General features: G+C 35.8%; 1 protein-coding gene across 1 annotated transcript in view; it reads right to left on the bottom strand.

Annotated features, from left to right (window-relative positions):
* Positions 1–685: 685 nt before the first annotated feature.
* LOC306848929 (phosphatidylinositol 4-kinase alpha-like) overlaps positions 686–23975 on the bottom strand; it is a 52477-nt gene continuing 29187 nt past the window's right edge. The window contains exons 29-55 of the mRNA XM_079383719.1: positions 21526–21645; positions 19933–20025; positions 17501–17657; positions 17297–17424; positions 17064–17222; positions 15539–15690; positions 14343–14450; positions 14121–14248; positions 13447–13605; positions 9386–9465; positions 9104–9303; positions 8354–8444; positions 7370–7537; positions 7224–7277; positions 6911–7031; positions 5927–6056; positions 5731–5801; positions 5573–5645; positions 5423–5493; positions 4607–4713; positions 4265–4369; positions 3537–3662; positions 2663–2783; positions 2410–2569; positions 2245–2334; positions 1484–1567; positions 686–1386 (exon numbers count right to left, since the gene is read on the bottom strand). Coding sequence (XP_079239845.1) covers positions 1335–1386; positions 1484–1567; positions 2245–2334; positions 2410–2569; positions 2663–2783; positions 3537–3662; positions 4265–4369; positions 4607–4713; positions 5423–5493; positions 5573–5645; positions 5731–5801; positions 5927–6056; positions 6911–7031; positions 7224–7277; positions 7370–7537; positions 8354–8444; positions 9104–9303; positions 9386–9465; positions 13447–13605; positions 14121–14248; positions 14343–14450; positions 15539–15690; positions 17064–17222; positions 17297–17424; positions 17501–17657; positions 19933–20025; positions 21526–21645 — 3108 coding nt within the window. The 3' untranslated portion in view covers positions 686–1334. The remainder of the gene's footprint in view (positions 1387–1483; positions 1568–2244; positions 2335–2409; positions 2570–2662; positions 2784–3536; positions 3663–4264; positions 4370–4606; positions 4714–5422; positions 5494–5572; positions 5646–5730; positions 5802–5926; positions 6057–6910; positions 7032–7223; positions 7278–7369; positions 7538–8353; positions 8445–9103; positions 9304–9385; positions 9466–13446; positions 13606–14120; positions 14249–14342; positions 14451–15538; positions 15691–17063; positions 17223–17296; positions 17425–17500; positions 17658–19932; positions 20026–21525; positions 21646–23975) is intronic.

The following is a 23975-nucleotide window of genomic DNA, read 5'->3' as shown; positions in this document are numbered from 1 at the left end:
AGATTTGACATGAGGTTATAATATTTTATTTACCCGTCTAGAAGTTACAGTCAGTAAACATAAAAGCCACAGCCACATAAAACCACAGTGAAGATCTGCAGCTGAACGAAAGCACAGTCATTCCTGGCCGCACGCCATCTGAGTATGTGCCAGAAAGTCACATAGATCTGATGCCAGTGATTTGACATCAGAAGAACTACACTAAAATAGTTTTCATCTTCTTTGAAGAAAAGGATGTGATGTTCTCCAAACATTGAAATAAATAAATAAATGCACATTTATCACTTTTGGTCAAATAACAACAGTATTAGGGAAATATCAGATATTGCTCTTAACAAAAGAACACAGAAGGTGAAATATTCACAGATCATGTCAATTGAAATCATATGAAAACATGCAGTTGGTTCAAACGAGCTACAAATACAGTAACTTAAGTAAAAATTGTGCTTCCCAACCTAATAAAAAGTAAATGCTTTCAGTTATTCAGTTAATATTCTGCCTTCTATTAAGTTGAACTCGTAAAACCTTAAAATGTAAAAAAATCTGTTCTAAGATCGACTGATTAAAAGAAGCGATTGTGAAGCTCAAATGAGTTTGATACTGAATGCATTAATATTGTAGACTCACTCATTTTTACATTAAATGTAATATTATCACATGGACAAAATGCCAGTAAATAAGCATTATAACAGGCAACTACTGTGGGCATTTATTAAATATCATACACAGAATAAATAATAGAATAGAATAGAAAGAGGGGCATAAAATTAATGCTTACAAACGAGCAAACAAAGATTAGTCACACTATACGATCAACTGATCAATAAACAGTCATATACTGCAAAACAAGCAGTGATTCAGAAATATGAACATATTCAGAGCTGGAAACACTGCCAAGAAACACTTTTCAAACATCTCTCCTCCATTACATCATAATAAACATAATCAAATACTGATTTTTCTTAGTTTGTGCATTAATGTGTAAATTTGTCACCTCTGAAATATGATATTTGTCCGCAGTCCAGGGCGTTCACGTCCATAAACACGTCTGCTGTAGTTTACAAACTACATGATTTATCTGGAAATTATTTAAGACTGACAATAAAATCATATCAAAATGGCACAAAGTGATTTTGTAATGTTTACAGTTGAACCCATCATGCAGCAGACAGTGTGACGTGTGCAGAAAACGGCTCATAAGTGCTGATATCAGTGCGTAGAAACCCATGCAAACACATTTCAGGTGTATAAAGTGCTCAAACACACCAGACCGAGACAGCAGTGCAGTTTAGCATTAAGAGAGAAACACACACACACTCAGGTTTCTCTGGCCTTCAGTAGGGGATCTGGTTCTGATAGTACTGGATCATGTCATATGTTTTGCTCCTGGAACAAACAAAAATATTTCATATTATAAGCACAGCGTTTTACATTAAAACCAGTCAGGAAACGCCATGCATTAATGTGTGTGAGAGACACTGACCTGCTGCTCAGGAAGCAGTTCTGAATGACTTTGATGATAAAAGCTGCTGCTTCCTTCTCACTCACTCCAGGGTTAAAACGCTGCCTACAACACACAAGATTCACTACAAATCAACAAACTATTAATTAATTATGTCTATTTTTACCTATCTGTCCATCCATCCATCCATCATTTAAAACCATATCAACATCAAAGGGTAAATTAATGACAAACTAAAGTAATACATTTGAAATAATCATAATATTTTAATTAATTGCATACAATAATTTAACTATTATCTTTACAAAATAACTAATTAAATAAATAATTTTTTAAAAATAATATACAAATAAAAATAACGGTTACAAAAAATGGCATTTTGATATTTGATCAAATTTCCAATATTTTTCAAGGACAAACTTAAAAACAATGCCTAATATTCAATTTAGAGTCAAGGAAGTCTTAAAAAAAAAAAAAAAAAAAAAACCCATTAATCACATAAATCACATTCATAATTAATCTCATTAACGTGTGTGTTTCTGGAGATTTTCTAACTATCTGTTATGCTGCTTTATTAATTCTGTACTGTAACTCAACTTTTTAACTCATTAATTTTCCATGTTCATAAAATATATGTATATGAATATTGATTTGTGTTTATTATTTTAAAAAGTCAGTAATAATGCCATTCAAATCCATAGCTCGTTTTCCAATATATGTTTTCCAATATGAATCAAATATAAATCTCATGTGCATCCCCTGGACCACTGTTTTGAACTCACTTGAGCAGTTTGATGGTCTGACCGCGGAAGCAGGGCAATCCTGTATCCAGCATCAGCGTTACCAAGGCAACCACAGCATCCATGTACGGCCTGCAGCGTAACAGAGATTCATTCAGTCTCTCAGTTTCTAACACACACACACACACACACACACACACTTCTCACCTGACGGCCAGGTATCCGCGCACACACATCTCCATGAACCACTTGAAGGGCGTGGCCTCCATCTTCCCGCCCATGATCATCACCATCTCATCAGTCAGTTTGATGTCCGGCTCCCAGCCCAGATTCCCACCCGGAGAACTCTCAAACATGAAGCCGAAATCTGAAACGCACACACACACACACACACACACACACACATTAGAAACACACATGACAAACACAGAACAGAGAGGTTTACTGTTGGATGTCTCACCGATGTGGATGAGGTGTCCATGTCTGTCCAGCATGATGTTTCCATTGTGTCTGTCCTTGATCTGCAGCAGGAACAGCAGCAGACTGTACGCAGCCATGCTACGGATGAAGTTATACCTCGCCTGATGGAGACACATGAGAGAGAGACACTGAGCAAAAACATTTAAAAAAAAAACGTTTCTCAAAGCTTTTGACTCTAAGGCCTTAATTCTTCACTTTGGATATAAATGTCTGCTACATGCATTAATGTAAATGTAAAATGCATGATATAAATGAAAATTGTAACGCAAAACGTATCATATTTAAATGCCCCAAGCTCTAGTTTTGTTTTAAAAACTTTTTTTAAATCTATGGGCACTCCTAATTTCTGTAAAGTAAAAAAAAAACATGGTTCACACCCTTTTTAACTACTGAATCTGCATGATTTTACAGTCATTGGTGATTTTTTTTAACTCAATTTCTAGCTGATTATATATTTTTGACCCTAAAACAAAATAAAAAAAATGGATTAGTAGCTTATTTTAATGTTTGCATTGTATGATTTTTAATCATTTTCAGTCACGTTGGTCCCTCTAGTGGACAGGTTTAGAACTTCTGGCATTGCTATTTTTACTTTACATCACTTCTCCAGGTCTAGAACACACACTTTTAAAATAGGCTTCCTCGTACATCCAAGTTTACCATGTCTGGATCTTCAGAATGAAGGAATTAATTAATTAGTGAAAATAAAAAATATTAAACTGACAAAAATTATAGGAAATATACTGATTTGTAGTTTCAGACTATTTCAGTCTAAGCTTAGTGTATGATTTTAAATGTTTTTAAGTCATGATTTCCCCCTGATGGACTGGTTTAGAAACACTGGCTTTTCTCACCTTCTGGAAGGCCAGAGTGGATTCGTCTCCGTACTGGTTCCGGAAATAATCATACATCCCGAAATCTGTCTGTCGTCCCAGCTGATCTCTGGACTTACAGTCTGGGATGCACTCGATAACGCCACACTGTGAGAAACACACAGGACCTTCACACTTCACACTAAACTGGCGTCACACCTGCAGGAACTCATTTCTCTCAGATTCACTCTCATATATATTACACATCAGATCAGAGGCAGCACACAAACAGACGAATGTAATAAAGTGAATTAATATGCAATAGAAGGAGTGAGATGTGTGTGTCTGTCCTTTCAGGTAATGATCATGCGCTGCTTCACTGAGATTCACAATCAATAATCATGGGCTGTCCTGATGTCTTTTTTTATTAGTCGTAAGTTTAGCCACAGAGAAATGGTCAGTAGCACAGTCACTACGGAGAACAAGATGTGTTTTTCTGTAGTTTGCAGAGGGATGGTTTGGACTAAATCAGACAAGGACAATCATGAAAGCATAATTCCCAATACCAAAACTAAACCTGCCTGAAATAAATGATAAATGATCATTAAAAATAGGTGAGGGACAAAAAAATTAAAATAAATAAGTAAAAAAACAGTCTGATGCCAGCCAGCAAAATATTTTTTTTTTATTAAATTAAAAATAATATTAAATAATAAACATGAAAAAAATTATAATAAAATGTAACATTAAAACAATATAAAATAACTCACCCCTGGTGCTGTAGCTACTACTCTATATGGAAAAACAAACAGATCGAGTCCCACCAGCTGGAAAATGTTCTTAAACAGACCGATGATCTGCAACGCCAACATATCCTGGAGAGAGAAAAATTAATAAATTAAAAAAAAAAAAAAATATTAAAGAAAAAACTTCTGAATCACTAAATCAAACATTTTCCACTTATACATCATTTTATTTTAAATCATATACTTTTTCCATTTATCAGATTTATTACATCAGTTAACCCTTTAACTGTCATCCCCATTTTTGAACATAGATGTGAAAGTGTACAGCAAAAACAAAGCAGTAAAACAGAAATGTGAATCTGATACCTGTCTGCAGTCGTCTCCGACCTTAAAGATAGCCGCCTGCCAGCAGATCTTCTGTGCTTCTTCTCCACTCTGAGCTTCGTCCAGCGAGTCTGAGCGACACAGCAAACCTACAAACACAAGAGTTTTTATTACGACATGTATTTTTATTAAAGCTTCATTTCAGATACTTATGCATGGTCTTTTCGTTCTGTCATCAATTTGCATATTAAAAACTGATTATTCCATTTTGTTCTTTCATTGATTTATCTGTTTTGTATGGGTTGTTTCCACCATGTGATAAAAAACAAAAAAAGGTAAATTACTTTTTCATATCACTATTTTTTCTAACATTGTTTTCCTTGTGAATCGCGAGATATATCCCTGTTATTCTGAGAAGTCTGAATTGTGAGATATAAACTCACCACCGAGAAGAAAAAAACTAATTTCTTAGATAAAATATTGCAATTACCTTTTATTTTTATTTTTTTTTAATTCCACGCTGGTAGAAAAAAAAAAACAGAATTGCAAGATTTTAACTCAGAATTCTGATTTTTTTCTTGCAATTCCGAGATTATATCTCAAAATTCTTAGAAGATAAAACAGAATTAAAAGATATAAACACTAAACATTTCAATTTCCTTTTTTTTTATATTCTGTGGTGGAAACCAGCTTCCATAGTATTGTGTATTACTATCAATCTGTCTCTCCTTCTCTTCATTATGTGGGTTTTCACCTGTTCTTACATCACTTCATCAAAAACACGTCAGCTGTCTTGCAAGCTCTGCTATTTTCTTCAGGAATTAGAGAATTATGTAATAGTTGTAATAGTCTGTGTACCCTCTTTCTCCAGTTCACTCACTCCACAGCGTTTCACCTTGAATTTGGCCAGATACGGCGCTTTGGCAGCACTGAGGGGGAAACACACACAGATGCATGTTTTATTGTGTATCAAACACACATATGGCACCGTATGAGCGCTGACCGTACCTCTGCATTGGCATTCCTGATTTATAATCAATGTCCAGCACTATAGCTTCAGGGTTACTGGGCAGATAACAGCCTGAGAAACAGAACAAAAGTCATTCAAATCATTAAAAGAGGCTGTAATATCAGTCACCGATCTGATCATGAAGATACACTCAGACCTGGCTGGACTTTGATATCAGACAGGGCTTGCAGACACGCTCTCTTCCGCTCGTCGCCTTTAGGAATCGGCCTGAAATACGAAAAGCACAGAGGAGATTTCAGCTTCAAGCTTTAGACTGAACATGAACATGATGGAGAATCAGCAGCATCTTGAGACTGAAACAGGAGATGCAGTAGATGAGATGTTCCCAGTACTTTATAATGGCTGAGACATTGGTGATCTTGTTGAAGAAGTCAAACTCGCGCTGGTAGAAATCTTTAGCTGGACCCGAGAGAGAACCGATGATCTCCTCAACCAGCAGCTCCAGAAGATCCCCGATATCAGCTACAAAACACATAAATATCAGCAAACATCAGCAAAAAGCACTGGCTCTCAAGGGCCATTTAAGAACAATAGCTTAAAGCAATGAAGTTTTAAAGATCACTAACTCTAAATGAATAGCAGACTCCACAACTATTACAATAACAACTCAATGCAACTGGAATAATGTTCAGAACAATTTTCCCAGATGATGAACAATGAAAACATTGACAGAATACATCCAACTTTCTTGTCTTCTGTATTGTGACGTACATCCAAGTGTAACAGATTATTGAAAAATGTAAATAATAATAAACAAATAAATAAAACATTTTATTTCAGTTAGTTACCAAAGCAGCATTTCTCATGATGTGCTAAAATAATGAAAAATAAAAATGGAATAAAAACTATATAGACAAAAAAAAATTAAATGACAAACACAAAATTACTCAAATTTAAATTAAAATCAACACTATAATTAAAATGAAGCTAAAAATAAAAGCTAAAATATTAATGACACATTTTTCAAATTATTAAAACAATTAAATATTAAATAAAATATAAAACAATAAATGAAAAATATTACAAATATTGAATATTAAAATATTAATTAAAAACTACAATAGCATCTCAAGCTGGACATTTTTCCAAATGAAACGTATGCCTGGGTGAATTGCTGAGATCTACAATATGCATTTATAAAATACGTAGGTGAATTTCCATTTCATGCCAACTCTAAAGAGCATTTAAAGTGGCAGACCACAAACCTACAGAATACTCAGAATGAGCAGAATATTATTATTTGTTTGTGTGGATGCTAATATTGTAATCGTTCTTGGTGCAAACAGCTCATGATAGTGAAGAGGAGCAGTATTTACGGTCTTTCTGGTGTCCCTCCTCATCTGTGTAGATGTTGGTCTTCATGTTCCAGATGAACTGATGTGCCAGAAGCTGAGATTTCTGTGCCGCCCACAGGATATATTCTCTCACATACCCCATCTACACAACAGTATTATTAGTGCACTCACCTGACAGAGCAGAGAAAACCAAGAAATGCAAAATATGGCCTGCACACAACACATGAATTATACTTGCTAAAATCATTCAAATGATTGCATGCCTTTTCAATTCTTACTCTGCGCATGCAAATCATTTTGCCATTATTTGAGTTTGCACATGCACACACTATACCTTATCATAACGGAGGGCCTGAACAATTTGTGGGATGTAAAACAGAATAGCATCCTGTTGAAAATATGAGAGAGAAATATGCATTAATAAAAGCACTCAAACTGATCTGAGATAATAACATTAGTGACACGACAGGTGCTGCGTACAGGAGGGAAGGAGCGCAGGACTTTGACGCCGTACTGAGCGGTCAGCGGATGCGGCGGATACATGCTGGAGAAATACGAGAGTCCCGTGGGAGGATCAGCCGTAGCCCAACACAAGATATGACTCAACTCAGGAGAATCAGCGTCGATCGTGTGCCACGTCACCAGAAACTACAGCAGAAAACACACCTTTACAGTCACCGATGCAGACAACAGGCAGCATAGATCTACATATTTGAATTTATGCAATTATTATATTTATATTTCATAAACAAACAAATCATTAAAATACATTTTTAAAAGAACTTATAATGAATAATTAATCAGACTACAATAAAAAAAATAAAAGTGATTCATATAATTTAATACATTTAGTCCCAGTTTCATAGACAAGGTTTAGCCTAAACCAGGATTAGGCCATAGTTCAGTTAGGATATTAGTAATTTTTATAAACATGCCTTAGAAAAAAACATTACTGGGGTGCATCCTAAGTCAGAACAAAGGCACTGGCATGTTTTAAGATCAGTCAGTGCAAGTTTCTTTCAGCTGAAACAGCTCAGATTTACATTTGAGTCTAGGACTAGGCTTAAGCCTTGTCTGTGAAACCAGGGGAAAGATTAAGATACATTTTGAAAAATGTATTATTTATTATTGTTTATTTAGGTGAGGTCAATAAAATTTTTATTTATTTCATTGCAAATATTTATTTAACTTTAACCTCATTTTTAAATGTCATTTTATTTATTTTAACCAATTCATTTAAATGGTTAATGTATTTAATAGGTTAAAATAAATAAAATAGGTTTAAATAAATAAATCTAAGAGTATAGTACTAAAGAAATTTAATGTAAAATGTAACAATAGGAACCATATATTTTACTAATAATTATAGTATGGATTTTTCATAATATAAACTGGATCTTTATAAAATGACAATAATGTGCTAACTATTTGATCATTTGGTCATGTTGTGTTCTGGACGTTCACCTTCACAGCCTCAGGAACGTCACTGACGGCCCCCGGGTCCAGACGAACCAGGCGGGTCACTTCTGAGAAAATGGCTTCTGTGTTCTTGAACCTGTTAAATATTGTATAGCAAGACTGGTGACATGTTTGGTGTCTGAAGTTTTATCTGTGCTTTCATGCATTGCTTGCAAACTTATCATTAATTCTGTATCAGTTACAAAATATTATTACTTGCCTATAAGGCCCTAAATGGTTTAGCTCCTGCGTACCTAACTTGTCTTCTCCCACGCTACAATCCAACCCGCTCCCTAAGGTCGCAAAACTCTGGACTTTTGGTAGTACCTAGGATAGCAAAGTCCACTAAAGGAGGTAGAGCTTTTTCACATTTGGCTCCCAAACTCTGGAATAGCCTTCCTGATAACATTCGGGGTTCAGACACACTCTCTCTGTTTAAATCTAGATTAAAGACACATCTCTTTAGCCAAGCATTCACATAATGCATCTTATAATCTTGTACTGCAGACCAGCAGCTACGCTAATTATGTCTCTATTGGTTAATAATTTCCTATAAAGCTGCTTTGCAACGATTTGTATCGTAAAAAGTGCTATACAAACAAACTTGAATTGAATTATCAGGTTGAGGGATGTTAACAGTTGACTGATGATCCAGTTTACTAATTTCTTAAAAAAAAATCATAGAGTACCTTGAATGCAATATAAGTCACCAAACACATAAAATACAATGTAAACGTCTCAGACGGAGTCCCTCACCTGGCCGGCAGCTGTAGGGCGAGGTACGGAGAGATGCTCCACGCTAGATTGACGTTGTCCTTCCACTGTTTCTCGGTCAGGCTGATGTATTTTGATCTCCAGTTGGTGATGCTGGTCTCCACAGACTGCTCCGCAGAGATCTGCAGCTCCTGGCTGCCCAGAGGATTGTACCAGGTGGTCAGACGCTCCACCTCACTGGCCTAACAACACATACTAACACTAAGGCACATATTCATCTTACTAACATTTTATTCATCTGAAAACTAATAACTATAATCTCACCAGAAGGGCCAGCAGCAGCGTTCTGCGCTTCATGAAGTATTTATGCAGCTGAGTTCCTCTGTTCGTCTTCTTTAACAGACCTACAAGAGATTTAATAGAATTTAATATAAGAGAAGGTCAAATGATGAAGAAAATCTTGCTGTTATGATTGTGAGTGAATCGTCAGCAAAAACAAAACCCCAACAACAAAAAAACTAAACTAAAAAAAACAATGTACAGGTGCATCTCAATAAATTAGAATGTCGTGAAAAAGTAAATTTTTTCTTGTAAGTTATTTCAAAAAGTGAAACTTTCATATATTTCAGATTCATTACATGTAAAGTAAAACATTTCAAAAGTTTTTTGTTTTAATTTTGATGATTAGAGCTTACATCTCATGAAAGTCAAAAATCAGTATCTCAAAATATTAGAATATTTACATTTGAGTTTCAATTAATGACCATCTCTACAGTATAAATTCAGGGTATCTCTTGTTCTTTGAAACCACAATAATGGAGAAGACTGCTGACTTGGCAATGATCCAGAAGATGAACATTGACGCCCTCCACAAAGAGGATAAGTCACAGAGGGTCATTACTGAAAGCTGTGGCTGTTTACAGAGTGCTGTATCAAAGCATATTAAATGCAAAGTTGACTGGAAGGAAGAATTTGGGTAGGAAAAGGTGCACAAGCAACAGGGATGACCGCAAGCTTGAGAATACTGTCAAGCAAAGCTGATTCAAACACTTGGGAGAGCTTCACAAGGAGTGGACTGAAGCTGGAGTCAGTGCATCAAGAGTCTCCACGCTCAGACGTCTTCAGGAAAAGGGCTACCAAGCCACTTCTGAAACAGAGACAACGTCAGAAGAGTCTTACCTGGGCTGTGGAGGAAAAGAACTGAACTGTTGCTTAGTGGTCCAAAGTCCTCTTTTCAATTTTGCATTTAATTTGGAAATCAAGGTCCCAGAGTCTGGAGGAAGAGTGGAGAGGTACAGAATCCATGTTGCTTGAAGTCCAGTGGGAAGTTTCCACGGTCAGTGATGATTTGGGCTGCCATGTCATCTGCTGGTGTTGGTCCACTGTGTTTTCTGAAGTCCACAGTCAACGCAGCCATCTACCAGGAAATTTTAGAGCACTTCATGCTTCCTTCTGCTGACAAGCTTTATGGAGATGCTGATTTCAATTTCCAGCAGGACTTGGCACCTGCCCACACTGCCAAAGGTACCAAAAGCTGGTTCAATGACCATGGTGTTACTGTGCTTGATTGGCCAGCAAACTCGCCTGACCTGAACCCCATAGAGAATCTATGGGGTATTGTCAAGAGGAAGATGAGAGACACCAGACCCTACAATGCAGATGACCTGAAGGCCGCTATCAAAGCAACCTGGGCTTCCATACCACCTGAGCAGTGCCACAAACTGATCACCTCCATGCCACGCCAAATTGAGGCAGTAATTAAAGCAAAAGGAGCCCCTACCAAGTATTGAGTACATATACAGTAAATGAACATACTTTCCAGAAGGCCAACAATTCACTAAAAATGTGTTTTTATTGGTCTTATGAAGTATTCTAATTTGTTGAGATAGTGAATTGGTGGGTTGTTGTTAAATGTGAGCCTAAATCACCACAATTAATAGAATCAAAGACTTAAACTACTTCAGTCTGTGTGCATTGAATTTATTTAATACACGAGTTTCACAATTTGAGTTGAATTACTGAAATAAATTAACTTTTCCACGACATTCTAATTTATTGAGATGCACCTGTACATTAGCAGTGAAACGTTTGGACACATGTGACTCATGTTTCTCATGATCCTAAAAACCTAAAGCAGACCTAAAATAACCTCAGAAAACTTCCAAGATAGCTGCAGGATGACTTAAAAGTATTTAAAATCAAAAGAATATTATGCTAACTCTTCAGATTAGGAAACACTACACTATTGCTTATTATCATGCATATTACTAGTATATTAGCTTTTTATTAGTACTTATAAAGCACACATTAATGCCTTATTCTGCATTATCATATTTTTGATAAATATTTTATTGAGGGTTTATTGAGGGAAAACTCTTACATCTAATCTAAAGTGTTACCATTATTATTTATATATTAAAATATTCTAACTGCAAAAGGAATGAAAATGAAAATGCTAAAAAAAAAAAACCTGAAATTCAGAACTATGATTAATTGTGATTACAGAACTTATTCTTTTATATATTAACACTATTAATTTAATAACATTTAATTTATAATTTATTTTATTACTTCACAATAACTTTTATACATTTTAATAATTAATCTGCAAGTAAAGATCATTATTATATTGTATTAATTATATAATTATTTAATTATAAATATAATAAAATATTTAAAATATGATCATTTAATTACATGTATAATATATGAATAAACATTTCATAACTGATTCATTTTACAACATTAACACTTATTTTCCTGTTCATTCCTGTGAAGCAATGAAACAATTTGTACTATCTGCTATAGGCATCACTGGTGCTGCTCTTCAGTGGCTAACTTCATATCTATCGGATCGACAGCAATTCGTTAGAATAGATAAGAATAGATCTCCCACTGTCACTATTTCCTGTGGTGTACCCCAAGGTTCTGTACTTGGTCCACTCTTATTTCTCATTTACGTGCTGCCACTGGGTCAGATCATCAGACGTTATGGTCTCAATTTTCAGTTACGCGGATAATATTCAAATCTATTTTACGGTTCAACCCAATTCAGTTTGTCCACCCCTTTCTATCGTTTCCTGTCTTCAAGAACTTAAAACCTGGATATCAGATAACGTTTTACAACTAAATGCAGACAAAACTGAAATCCTGCTCGCTGGCCCTAAATCTCAGAGCTCCTCCCAACATGACATCTTCATAGATATCAATGGGTGTCAAGATTAGGCCCTCAACAACTGTGTGTTGTGTTGTTTGACTCTGCGTTATGCTTTGATTCACATATTGGTCAGATTGTTAAATCATGCTTTTACCAATTGCGGAATATTGTTTGTATACGTCCCTCACTTAATTTTGGAGATGCTGAAACTATTATATAGCGGTTTACCTGCCAAAATTATTAATAATCTCCAAATGGTACAAAACTCTGCTGCTCGAGCCCTTACATTTAATAAAAAATCTGCACATATCACTCCCATCCTTCACCAACTTCACTGGCTTCCTGTGGCCAAACGTATTCAGTTCAAACTCTTAGTTTTAGTTTATAAGGCCCATCACGGCCTCGCACCTCAATACCTAGTCAAGTTAGTGCAACCATATGTTCCTGCACGGACTCTCAGATCTAGCAAGGATAACTTGCTTGTTGTGCCCAAGTATAAACTCTCTACAGTGGGTGGTAGGGCTTTCTGTATTATAGGCCCTAGGCTATGGAATAAGCTCCCCCATATTATTCGTGCTGCCTCCTCTCGCCAGACCTTTAAATCTGAACTTAAAACTCATCTATTCAGTTCGTTCTCTAAATAACTCGTTTACCTCTCTGCTTCTCAATTTCTCAACTTCTGTCTGTATGACACATGACCACCTTCTTGACATAATTGATGTTCATCATAAGATTGCATGACCTCTTGTTGTTAATTATCTGTAGTTCTTTGTTGGCAACACTTGTTTGTCTGAATGTCCCCTCTGATTGTCTGGTGTATTTTGTTTGCCAATTGCTTGTATAATTTTGTAAAGCGTTCTTGGGTTATTGAAAGGTGCTATAAAAATAAAACATTATTTATTATTATTATTACTGTATAAAGTGCTATAGAAATAAATGTTTTGACGCATGTCACATGCTGCATCATTCCCTGATTTCCATTTACGTTACTGAGTTTATCACTTCTCTGTTAATCAAACACATGGCAAATAATCCCAATACAGAATGAGTAGATGTGTTCAAATGTTTGACTGCCAGCATATTTTATTTTAGTATGAAGACAAAGAGAAGGAAAGATGCCATAATAACAGTGAGTGTTAAAGATTCTCCCATCCCCTTTGCACTTACAAACAGAAATCCAAAAGCCCAAAACATGATATAAAGGGAGAAATAAATGCTGTGTGAGGACCTGATTTCTTGGAGAGCGTGGAGACGCCGCTGGACAGTGGGTATGTGTTGATCCAGCCCTGTGTGGCCGGCTGTCTGGAGCCCATAGCCGCGTCCAGACTGCTCCTGGAGTCCGTCCCCGCCATCACAGACAGACTGTTCACCGACACGTCCTGAGGATCTGACAGCACAGATAACATCAGCATCGTAAACATACAATACAAGAACCAGTACATCAAACGCTGATCATGCAGGAGGCAGAACCGGGACAAGTAGCTTTGTCATTGTCAAAAAACGTTTAGTTTATTATTGTTAGTGAACAAATAACATGCTGATTAGCCCATTCTTTCAACAGCAATATTTTAGGTTAAAATCCATATGAATGCATGAAATAAAGTGTTAATTTTTGGTCCTGTAATGTTACAAAAGAGCTTGTAAAAAAAACATTCTAAGTAGCTTATCAATTAATTCGAAATACAAAAGTAGTCATTCGTCAAAGATAGCAAGTTAAAAACTTATTTCCATTGCAGTCCTTGATGCTTGAGCCCAAATTAAACTAAAATGTATAAGAATTGGGAAGGACACTGCTGAGGTAGCTTCATATCACAAACTAAACAAATACACCATTAACATTACACCTATAAAGTGGATTTGGGCTGAAGATCACAGACATGCGCTATGATGGGGTCTGTTCACCTGGTGGGACGAGTTGAGTGGCGGTGAGATATTTCTTATCCGACAGCAGACACGCATAGAACTTGATCATGATGCTGATGTCTTCACGCAGGCGTTTCTCCGGCTGCGTGGGGAACCGTGGAGCCACACTGAACACACACACACACACACACACACACACAAATTACATTTATTCATCATAAGAAACTAAATATGCCTCCTGTTTTGTGCTGATGTTCACACCTGAAGTAATCAAAGGCAGTAGAGTAGATCTTCTCTCTCAGGACGTTACGGATGGTGGCGTTAGTGACCACATCAGCATGAAGAAGAGTGAGACCGAGAGTCAGCAGCCTGAAACACACACACACACACACACACACAACACTAGTACATTATATATACACAACACCAAATACTAAATATTGATTATTACTACTATTATAATTCTGAAATGTGTGCTAAATATGAAATAAATAAAATAAATATTCATTTTTGTAGTAATATAAATGACACTTGTATTGACAGTTTTATCAATATTATTTCACTATTTGACAGGGTCGTAAATAAACAGGAGCTTGTAGAAAAAAATGCCACCAAAATGAAAAATAATGCACCTCAAAATCATTAAAGTGAGCGGTGAAAATGAATGAAAAGTGTTGATTGCAGCATTACATTTAGATCTGCTCAAGTTGCATAAAACAATTACACATATGTTTCTGTTTGTTTTTCATGCTAAGACAACCAATGTAAAGTCTTGATTTTATAATGCATAAAAATGTATAAACAAACTGATAAACTGCTTTTAACTTGTTTTGTCTAATTCCCCACACATAACAACACTTCTGCATTTTATTAACCCTTGTGTGTCAATTTCTAAAAGCTACACAGAGGTCATTAGATTACAAAAATATCCATGTCAAAAAATAAAAAAATGACAATAAAATATAGATCTTTTAAGCAACATCAGCCCTGATCATAACTTACTAATTTTTTTTCAGTTTTAAACAATTTAAATGCCAGTTTGATTACGTAATGCCATGCATAGTAATTTCCGCATACTAAACGCTAAGCATTTTTATTTTTTTTGCATTTTTTAACACTAATTTTGATGCATTATTTTTTGTGACGTGACAATTTTTTTCAGTACTCACATACAAAGCACACTCTGATACCCATACCAATACACCCATGCCTTTTTTTCCCCAGTAGAAGCAGAAAAAAAGGGTAGAGTTTGCTCCATAAGCAAAACATAAGAAAATGGTGCCATCAGGTGAAAAAAAAAAAAAATTGGTTTTGAAGCCTTGCCAACAGAATGAAAGCCTATTAACAAAGAATGCATGATATTGCACTTAAATGGCATAGTGGATTAAACATTGTAGTTTTAATGGGTTTCAATTATATGTTTGTCCCCACAGTGTTCAGTGTGTCTAAAGCATCACCTGAATCGGGGTCCTATAGCAGCTACGTGGCGGTTTAGGCAGCTCTTGGGTCCACCAACGCTGAGAGATAGCCCCCTCTGCAGGACACTGGTGAAGATCTCCACCTGATCCGCACTGCAGTACTTAGCGATTTCAAACCTCTGCACTAGAAACTAAACACACACACACACACACACAGTAACAATCACTCATATGAAGAATATAATGATGTGATCATGCTGAGAAAGAGAGTTTCTGAAAAATAAAATCCTCCAGGTCCTGCACATTCTTTGGTTTCCAGCATAGCTATTCTGCATCTTTCTAACAGTGAATATGATTTTGAGACCCATATTTTCAAACTGAGAACAGCTGAGGAACTCAAAACAATTATAAAGTGTGAAAACATTCACTGATGATGTAGAAAGCAACATGATGCATTAAGAGCTAGGGGCTGAAAACTTTTGAACGAGATGACTGCTATAAATTGTTCTTGTTTATTCCATTTAGTACTGCCCTTTGTAAGCTATACATGTTTCCCAGAAGACAAAATAGAAACAATTTACACTCATCATACTGTTCAAAAGTTTTCAACCCCTGGATCTTAAAGGAATAGTTCAACCAAAAATGTCCTAAAACAAAAATGTTTAAAATCAGTAGAGAAATCTGCACAGATCAAGCACCATTTACAAGCCAAAACAGCTCTAAATAAATATGTGGCTGGATTTTGATGTGAGAGACAACAGGAGACGGACTTTTTCACAGGAGGAAGCGTTATTAGGGATTATGGATATTTTAGCAGGAAGCAAAGGTTTGAAGTTAAAAATATCTTAATGTTGGATTTGATTCTTACAAACACAGCTTTTCTCGTCAAAAGATGTTAATTAATGGACTGGAGTGGTGTGGATTGCTTGTGGATAATATTGTGATGTTTTTATCAGCTGTTTGGACTCTCATTCTGACGGCACCCATTCACTGCAGAGCATCCATTGCTGAGACATTTCTACAAATCTGATGAAGAAAAACATCTTGGATGGCCTGAGGGTCATTAACTACTGCTTTGACGTAGTGTGCTGCATTCTTGGGCAGTACTAAATAAAAAAAACGAAATGCAATTTTTATGTTCCCTCTTATTCTAAAAAAATATTATGCAGATTCTGCAAGATTTATGTAAACTTATGACAACTATATATAAATAACATTGACTTGAGACTGTTTACACAATATACATACTAGTGCAGTCAAACAATTAATCGCATCAAAAATAAAAGTTTTTGTTATATATATAAATAAATACACACACATGCATGTATATTAAATATATTTATGTATGATATAAATTATATGAATATAAATATATACATGTAAATATTTTTAAAACTATATGCTATATGTGTATTTATATATACACACAATACAAACACATCTATTATGTAAACAAAAACTTTTATTTTGGATGCGATTAATCGTTTGACAACGCTTACTTTTTATGCTGCATATAGTATGTATTAGAGTATTATGGCAGTGTGCTTTTATGTGTGATACAGACCTCGATCCAGAGCGAATGCGGCGTGACGTTGGGTGGACGGGGCAGCGGCTGACTCTCTTCTGAAGCAGCTAAAGGATCGGCCTCTGACTCCGTCTCCGAGAACAAGCCCATCTTCAGCTCGATGGTCATCTGCCAGGCGCCCGCCATCTCACGCATGAACTACACACACATGCAATGAGCGCTGCGACCTCACAGCACATGATGCGGTTATAATCCTGCATTCAGAGTCTTACCTGGACTTCAACTCCATTACGGGCAGCGAGCAGCCACTCCCAGCAGGCGATGGCCGTCTCCATGCCCTGCTCCGTGAACATCTTCAGAGGAGACCAGCAGAGGTGATGAAGCAGCTGAAGATCCCATTCTGAGACAGAGACGTTTGTGTGTCACTCAAACATGATCTGCATTCAAAACGGTCCATATGATCGACTGGGCGCTACCTTTAGTGCTAATGAGCAGCGCAGTCATCTTGAACATGTTCTGTATAAATGCGTCCGAGTCTTTGGCGCCCAGAGCATCACTCATTTGAGAAACCATCAGTTTGCTGAGGTTTGACTCGCTGTGTGTCACTTCGGCAAACTGCAGCATCCCAGAAATCTTAAAACATTATATTTTGAAAATATTTACATTTATTTACTTGTATATATATTTATATTCATATAATTTATATTATATATAAATATAGTTAATATATAAACGTAACATTTTTCTTAAATATATACATGCATGTGCATATTTATATATACATAATAAATATACACAGTACACACACATATACTATATAAACAAAAACTTTTATTTTGGATGCGATTAAATCACAGCACTAGTATAAATACATGCATAAATAAATGCATAAGTCCATAAATAAATGCATAAGTAAGCCCATAAATAAATGCACAAATAGTCCATAAATAAAAAAAAAATGCATAATTGTAGAACATTTTTTAAAAAGTATAAATAAGTGCATGAATAAATCTATGGATAAACGCCACAAATTCACAAACTGCATAAATATCTAAGTACATGCATAAATAAATGCATTAGTACAATGGTGCACAAATAAGTGCATAAAACACAAATAAACATGCACAAAAATAAAAATTTGCATAAATCAATGAATAAAAAATAAATAAAAAGTTTCTTCTTTATCATAAAAACAAAACTTTATTTTCTTTATGCAAAATTACAAAAACATACAATGAGGGAAAAAATTATTTGATCCCCTGCTGATTTTGTACGTTTGCCTACTGACAAAGAAATGATCAGTATATAATTTTAATGGTAGGTTTATTTGAACAGCGAGAGACAGAATAACAAAAAATACATAACATAACAAAAAATATATTACAAATTGATTTGCATTTTAATGAGTGAAATAAGTATTTGACCCCTTGGCAAAACATGACTTAGTACTTGGTGGCAAAACCCTTGTTGGCAATCACAGAGGTCAGACGTTTCTTGTAGGTGGCCAGCAGGTTTGCACACATCTCAGGAGGGATTTTGGCCCACTCCTCTTTGCAGATCCTCTCCAAGTCATTAAGGTTTTGAGGCTGACGTTTGGCAACTCGAACCTTCAGCTCCCTCCACAGATTTTCTATGGGATGAAGGTCTGGAGACTGGCTAGGCCACTCCAGGACCTTGATGTGCTTCTTCTTGAGCCACTCCTTTGTTGCCTTGGCTGTGTGTTTTGGGTCATTGTCATGCTGGAATACCCATCCACGACCCATTTTCAATGCCCTGGCCCTGATGGTACATGGCCCCGTCCATCGTCTCTTTGATGTGGTGCAGTTGTCCTGTCCCCTTAGCAGAAAATCACCCCCAAAGCATAATGTTTCCACCTCCATGTTTGACGGTGGGGATGGTGTTCTTGGGGTCATAGGCAGCATTCCTCCTCCAAACACGGCGAGTTGAGTTGATGCCAAAGAGCTGGTTTTTGGTCTCATCTGACCACAACACTTTCACCCAGTTCTCCTCTGAATCATTGGCAAACTTCAGACAGGCTGTACATGTGCTTTCTTGAGCAGGAGAACCTTGTGGGTGCTGCAGGATTTCAGTCCTTAGTGTGTTACCAATTGTTTTCTTGGTGACTATGGTCCCAGCTGCCTTGAAATCATTGACAAGATCCTCCCATGTAGTTCTGGGCTGATTCGTCACCGTTCTCATGATCACTGAAACTCCACGAGGTGAGATCTTACATGTTAGCCCCAGTCTGAGGGAGATTGACAGTTATTTTGTGTTTCTTCCATTTGCAAATAATCGCACCAACTGTTGTCACCTTCTCACCAAGCTGCTTGGCGATGGTCTTGTAGCCCATTACATCCTTGTGTAGGTCTACAATCGTGTCCCCGACATCCTTGGACAGCTCTTTGGTCTTGGCCATGGTGGAGAGTTTGGAATCTGATTGATTCATTGCTTCTGTGGACATGTGTATTTTATACAGGTAACCTAATCTCAGCTCCTTACCCGAATAAAAGACACCTGGGAGCCAGAAATCTTGCTGATTGATAGGGGATCAAATACTTATTTGACTCATTAAAAAGCAAATCAGTTTATACGTTTTTTGAAATGCATTTTTCTGGATTTGTTTTGTTATTCTGTCTCTCACTGTTCAAATAAACCTACCATTAAAATTACAGACTGATCATTTCTTTGTCATTGGGCAAACGTACAAAATCAGTAAGGGATCAAATAATTTTTTCCCCTCACTGTATATTTTCTTATTTCTTTCTTTTAATGTTTGGTGAAATATGAGTCATATGAAATATGTTTTTATAATGATTGGTGAGATTCACTCTCACAGAGGTTGAATCTCACCAGAGGTGTATGAAATTCACTCTGGTGAGATTCATAAACACCCTACTAAAGCTATTACCTCTCCAGTGTAGCGATTTCGCAGGTTAAGCGACGCCATGAAGTTGGAGTAGTCCTTCTTCACGCAGGTGGGCCGCTCCGTCAGCTGGGTAACCTGGGAATGATGGAAACTGACCGGTTAAAACATCACTAATGACATTTCTGACTACAATACATCCATTAATCTATAAAGACAAACGCTTATGAGCATCAGCAGGAGCTTACCGCTCTACTGCTATGATAAGAACATATACTGTAAATGCATACTGGTTTATAAATGATAAATGAGTTCCAGACGGAGCCAATGAAAGAAGCGAGGACAACAGTAACAAAACCAACCTGAGGAAAAGCTGCCTGGGGCGAGGGGGAGGAGCACACGATAGGCCACACCCACCAACCCACCGCCAGCCAATCACAGCACAGACACAGATGAGTTAGCAGCCAGCGGTTAGCAGAGACAATGATGTAACGACACAAATAAAGTGAATGACAAAATAATGCCCAGCACACATTTACTGTACACATGACATTGTGCAAAATTGTGCAAAGCATGCAAAAAACATGTTTAAAAGGCCCAAAAAATAAAGAGACAAACAAGAGCTAAATAAGAACACAACAGTGCTAATGAATATTCATTAAGCATGATTGCAGGAATAATCAATATCACAGCTGAAATGCAGTGTGTGTGTTAGCTGGGATCACGTCTGAAATATCTGGTTAGATTTAAGCTATATATTGTGAAATGCATCATGTGACTTTAAATTACCTTAAAATACCAGTGCAGTAAATACATAAATATATAAAATTTATATTTAAATTCATAAGAATTGTATAAATGCATGCATAAGTAAGTGCATATTCATATTATATATATAAATAAATAAATATATATATATATATATATTTTTTTTTATTTTTTATTTTTTTTTAGCAATAAGAATAAGCCTTTTTACATTTAGATGTGTGCAATTATGCTTAATTCTCAAAAAATTGTCAGTGCATAAATAAATGCAATAAATGTCAATTAATTGAAATGTTTTGACATTGAGATTTGTGTAAAAGTGTAAAAATAACGCTATAATGTATGCATAAGTGCATAAAAGCATGTACAAAAAAATGCATATTAAAATATATTAATATCAAAATATATATGATATATTAATAATAAAATATATTAATATTTATATTACCTAATAATCCGACTTCTTTACATTTATAATTGTGTATGCTTAATTGTCCAAAATAATGTCACAATGCATAAACAACTGCATGTATAAATAAATGCATAAATGATTATTCATAAACAATTTGTGTGTTCACATGATGTACATATTCAGATGTTCTATGAATTTTAAAGCAGTTCAAGATGTTTTGAATGTAATGAATTTAGTGGATTTGATTGGGCATGTGGAATAAATCAGTCGTTTTACTAAAGACTTCTTACAAAACAATTGATGATTTTATTCTGATCCGCTAAAGACTCGCTACCGTCTTACCTTAATCTGGCCAAAAACCTCAGTTACCATCTCAGTAACCATTTACCGTAAGACACAGCACTGGTTAGCATCAGGACGTGTGTCTGTAACAGGGATTCTGGGTCAGGTGTGTTTCTCACCCCCAGCGTTGTGCTTTGACGGTTGTATCCCGCGAAGCTGAGTATGCTCTCGGTAGCCATCGCCAAACCCGTGTGCTGAGACAAACCCGACAGCCAGATCTGATGCTTGTTCAGATACTCCTGAGACACATACAAAAATATATTTTTGAAAGAAATTAATACGTTTATTTATCAAGGATGCATTAAATTGATCAAAAGTAAGAGTAAAGACATTTGTGACCTTGGACCACAAAACCAGTCATAAGGATCAATTTTTTGAAATTGAGATTTATACATCATCTGAAAACTTAATAAATAAGCTTCCCATTGATGTATGGTTTGTTAGGATCTGACAATATTTGGCTGAGATCTCAGTGTGGTATGGAAACAGCTCCAATCAGGACTGCAAAGCTCTACAGAGAGTTGTGCGCTTAGCTGAGCGCATCTCATGGTCTGCTCTCCCCTCTCTGCAGGACATCTACCTCAAACGCTGCAAAAATAGAGCTGTTAAAATCTTCAAGGACTCTAATCACCCTGGTAACCGTCTATTCACTTTGCTTCCATCTGGTAAGCGCTTCCGTAGCCTGATGGCAAAAACTGAGAGACTTAGGAGGAGCTTCTTCCCCCAGGCCATCAGGCTCCTAAACTCTAACTCTGTGTCATAACATCACTTGACTCCATGTAATATCACCATATCAACAAGTTATTCATTCATAATTTTTTCTCCATGTAAATATCATATATCAATAAGCTATTCATAATTTTTCTCTACCTCATATTGCTGCTATTCAAATACCCTGTACAACTTTTTGCACATTATTTTTTGCACATTCCTCTCATTACTATCTGTCAACAACATACTGACCTGCACATTTATATTTATATTTTTTATCCTATCTTATCTTATTTTATCTTATCTTTTATTTTATGTTTGTACTTCTTCTTAATATTTGTATACTTTATAATTGCACTGTCCTTGGAGCGGACCTGACCTACATTTCACTGCTGGTTATACTCTGTATAATTGTGTATGTGACAAATAAAACTCTTGAATTGAATTGATACAACTATTTGAAAATCTGGAATCTGAGGGTGCAAAAAAAATCTAAATATTGAGAAAATCACCTTTAAAGTTGTTCAAATGAAGTTCTTAGCAATGCATATTATTTAAGTTTTATATTTATGGTAGGAAATTTACAAAATATCTTCATGGAACATGATCTTTACTTAATATCCTAATGATTTTTGGCATTAAAGAAAAATCTATGATTTTGTGAATCCTAAAAAATAAAATGCATCACGCTTTCCAGCACAACTGTTTTCAACATTGATAATAATCAGAAATGTTTCTTGAGCAGTAAATCAGTATATTAGAATGATTTCTGAAGATCATGTGACACTGAAGACTGGAGTAATGATGCTGAAAATACAGCTTTGATCACCGAAATAAATTACATTTCAACAGATATTCACATAGTTGTCACAAATTGTAATAATATTACAAATTTTTTACTGTATTTTTGAACAGAAGACATTAAAAATCTTACAGACTCAAACTTTTGAACATGATTAATATGATTAACATTCATAAACCTTGGTATTTACATGGCACTCAAAAAACAGCGTAGTATTACACCAGCTGACCGGTTTCCAACTGAGAATGACTCAAACTAACACTGCATCCAATTCACAGACAATCATTTGCCAAAGGAGCCCAGATGGCAAACTATTTCTGGTGGAAGTAAGCATCTGTGCTTGATTTTTGAGGCTAATATTACCTACAAATCCATCTACTATGCAAGATCAGATTTTTTTCCAGTTGTAAATTTAAAAATAAAAATAAATAAAAACTAGCAATATGTAGCTGAAGCTGCAACAGCAGTTTATAAACAAACATATGAACAAAAGTAATAGCGAATTTTTATTAATTTACCAACATGCAAACAGCACATGAGAAAGAGGTCGCTGAATATGCTTTACCAGTGAAGTTCATTATTAGTACAAATCAGATTAAATCATAACATTTTTCATAAAAGCTTTTTTTCCAACAGAGCAAATGGGACTGAAAAAGATGGATCAGTGAATGACTGGAATGTCTGCATGACCAGATACAGTGGTGTGAAAAAGTGTTGGCCCCCTTCCTGATTTTTAATTTTTTTGCATGTTTCTCACACTTTAATATTTAAATTTGTTTGATCTGAAACATTAATCAAAGATAACACAAATAAACACAACATGCAGTTTTTGAATGAAGTTTTTTATTATGAAGGGAAAACAAAATCCAAACCCACATGGCCCTGTGTGAAAAAGTGCTTGCCCCCTAAACCTAATAACTGGTTGGGCCACCCTTAGCAGCAACAACTGCAATCAAGCGTTTGTGATAACTTGCAATGAGTCTGTTACAGCGCTGTGGAGGAGTTTTGGCCACTCATCTTGACAGAATTGTTGTAATTCAGCCACATTGAAGGGTT

Source organism: Barbus barbus (genome assembly GCF_936440315.1).
Source record: "Barbus barbus genome assembly, chromosome: 29".
Taxonomy (NCBI): Eukaryota; Metazoa; Chordata; class Actinopteri; order Cypriniformes; family Cyprinidae; genus Barbus; species Barbus barbus.
The sequence above is the reverse complement of the archived record's forward strand: the minus strand, read 5'-3'. Positions and strand labels throughout refer to the sequence as shown.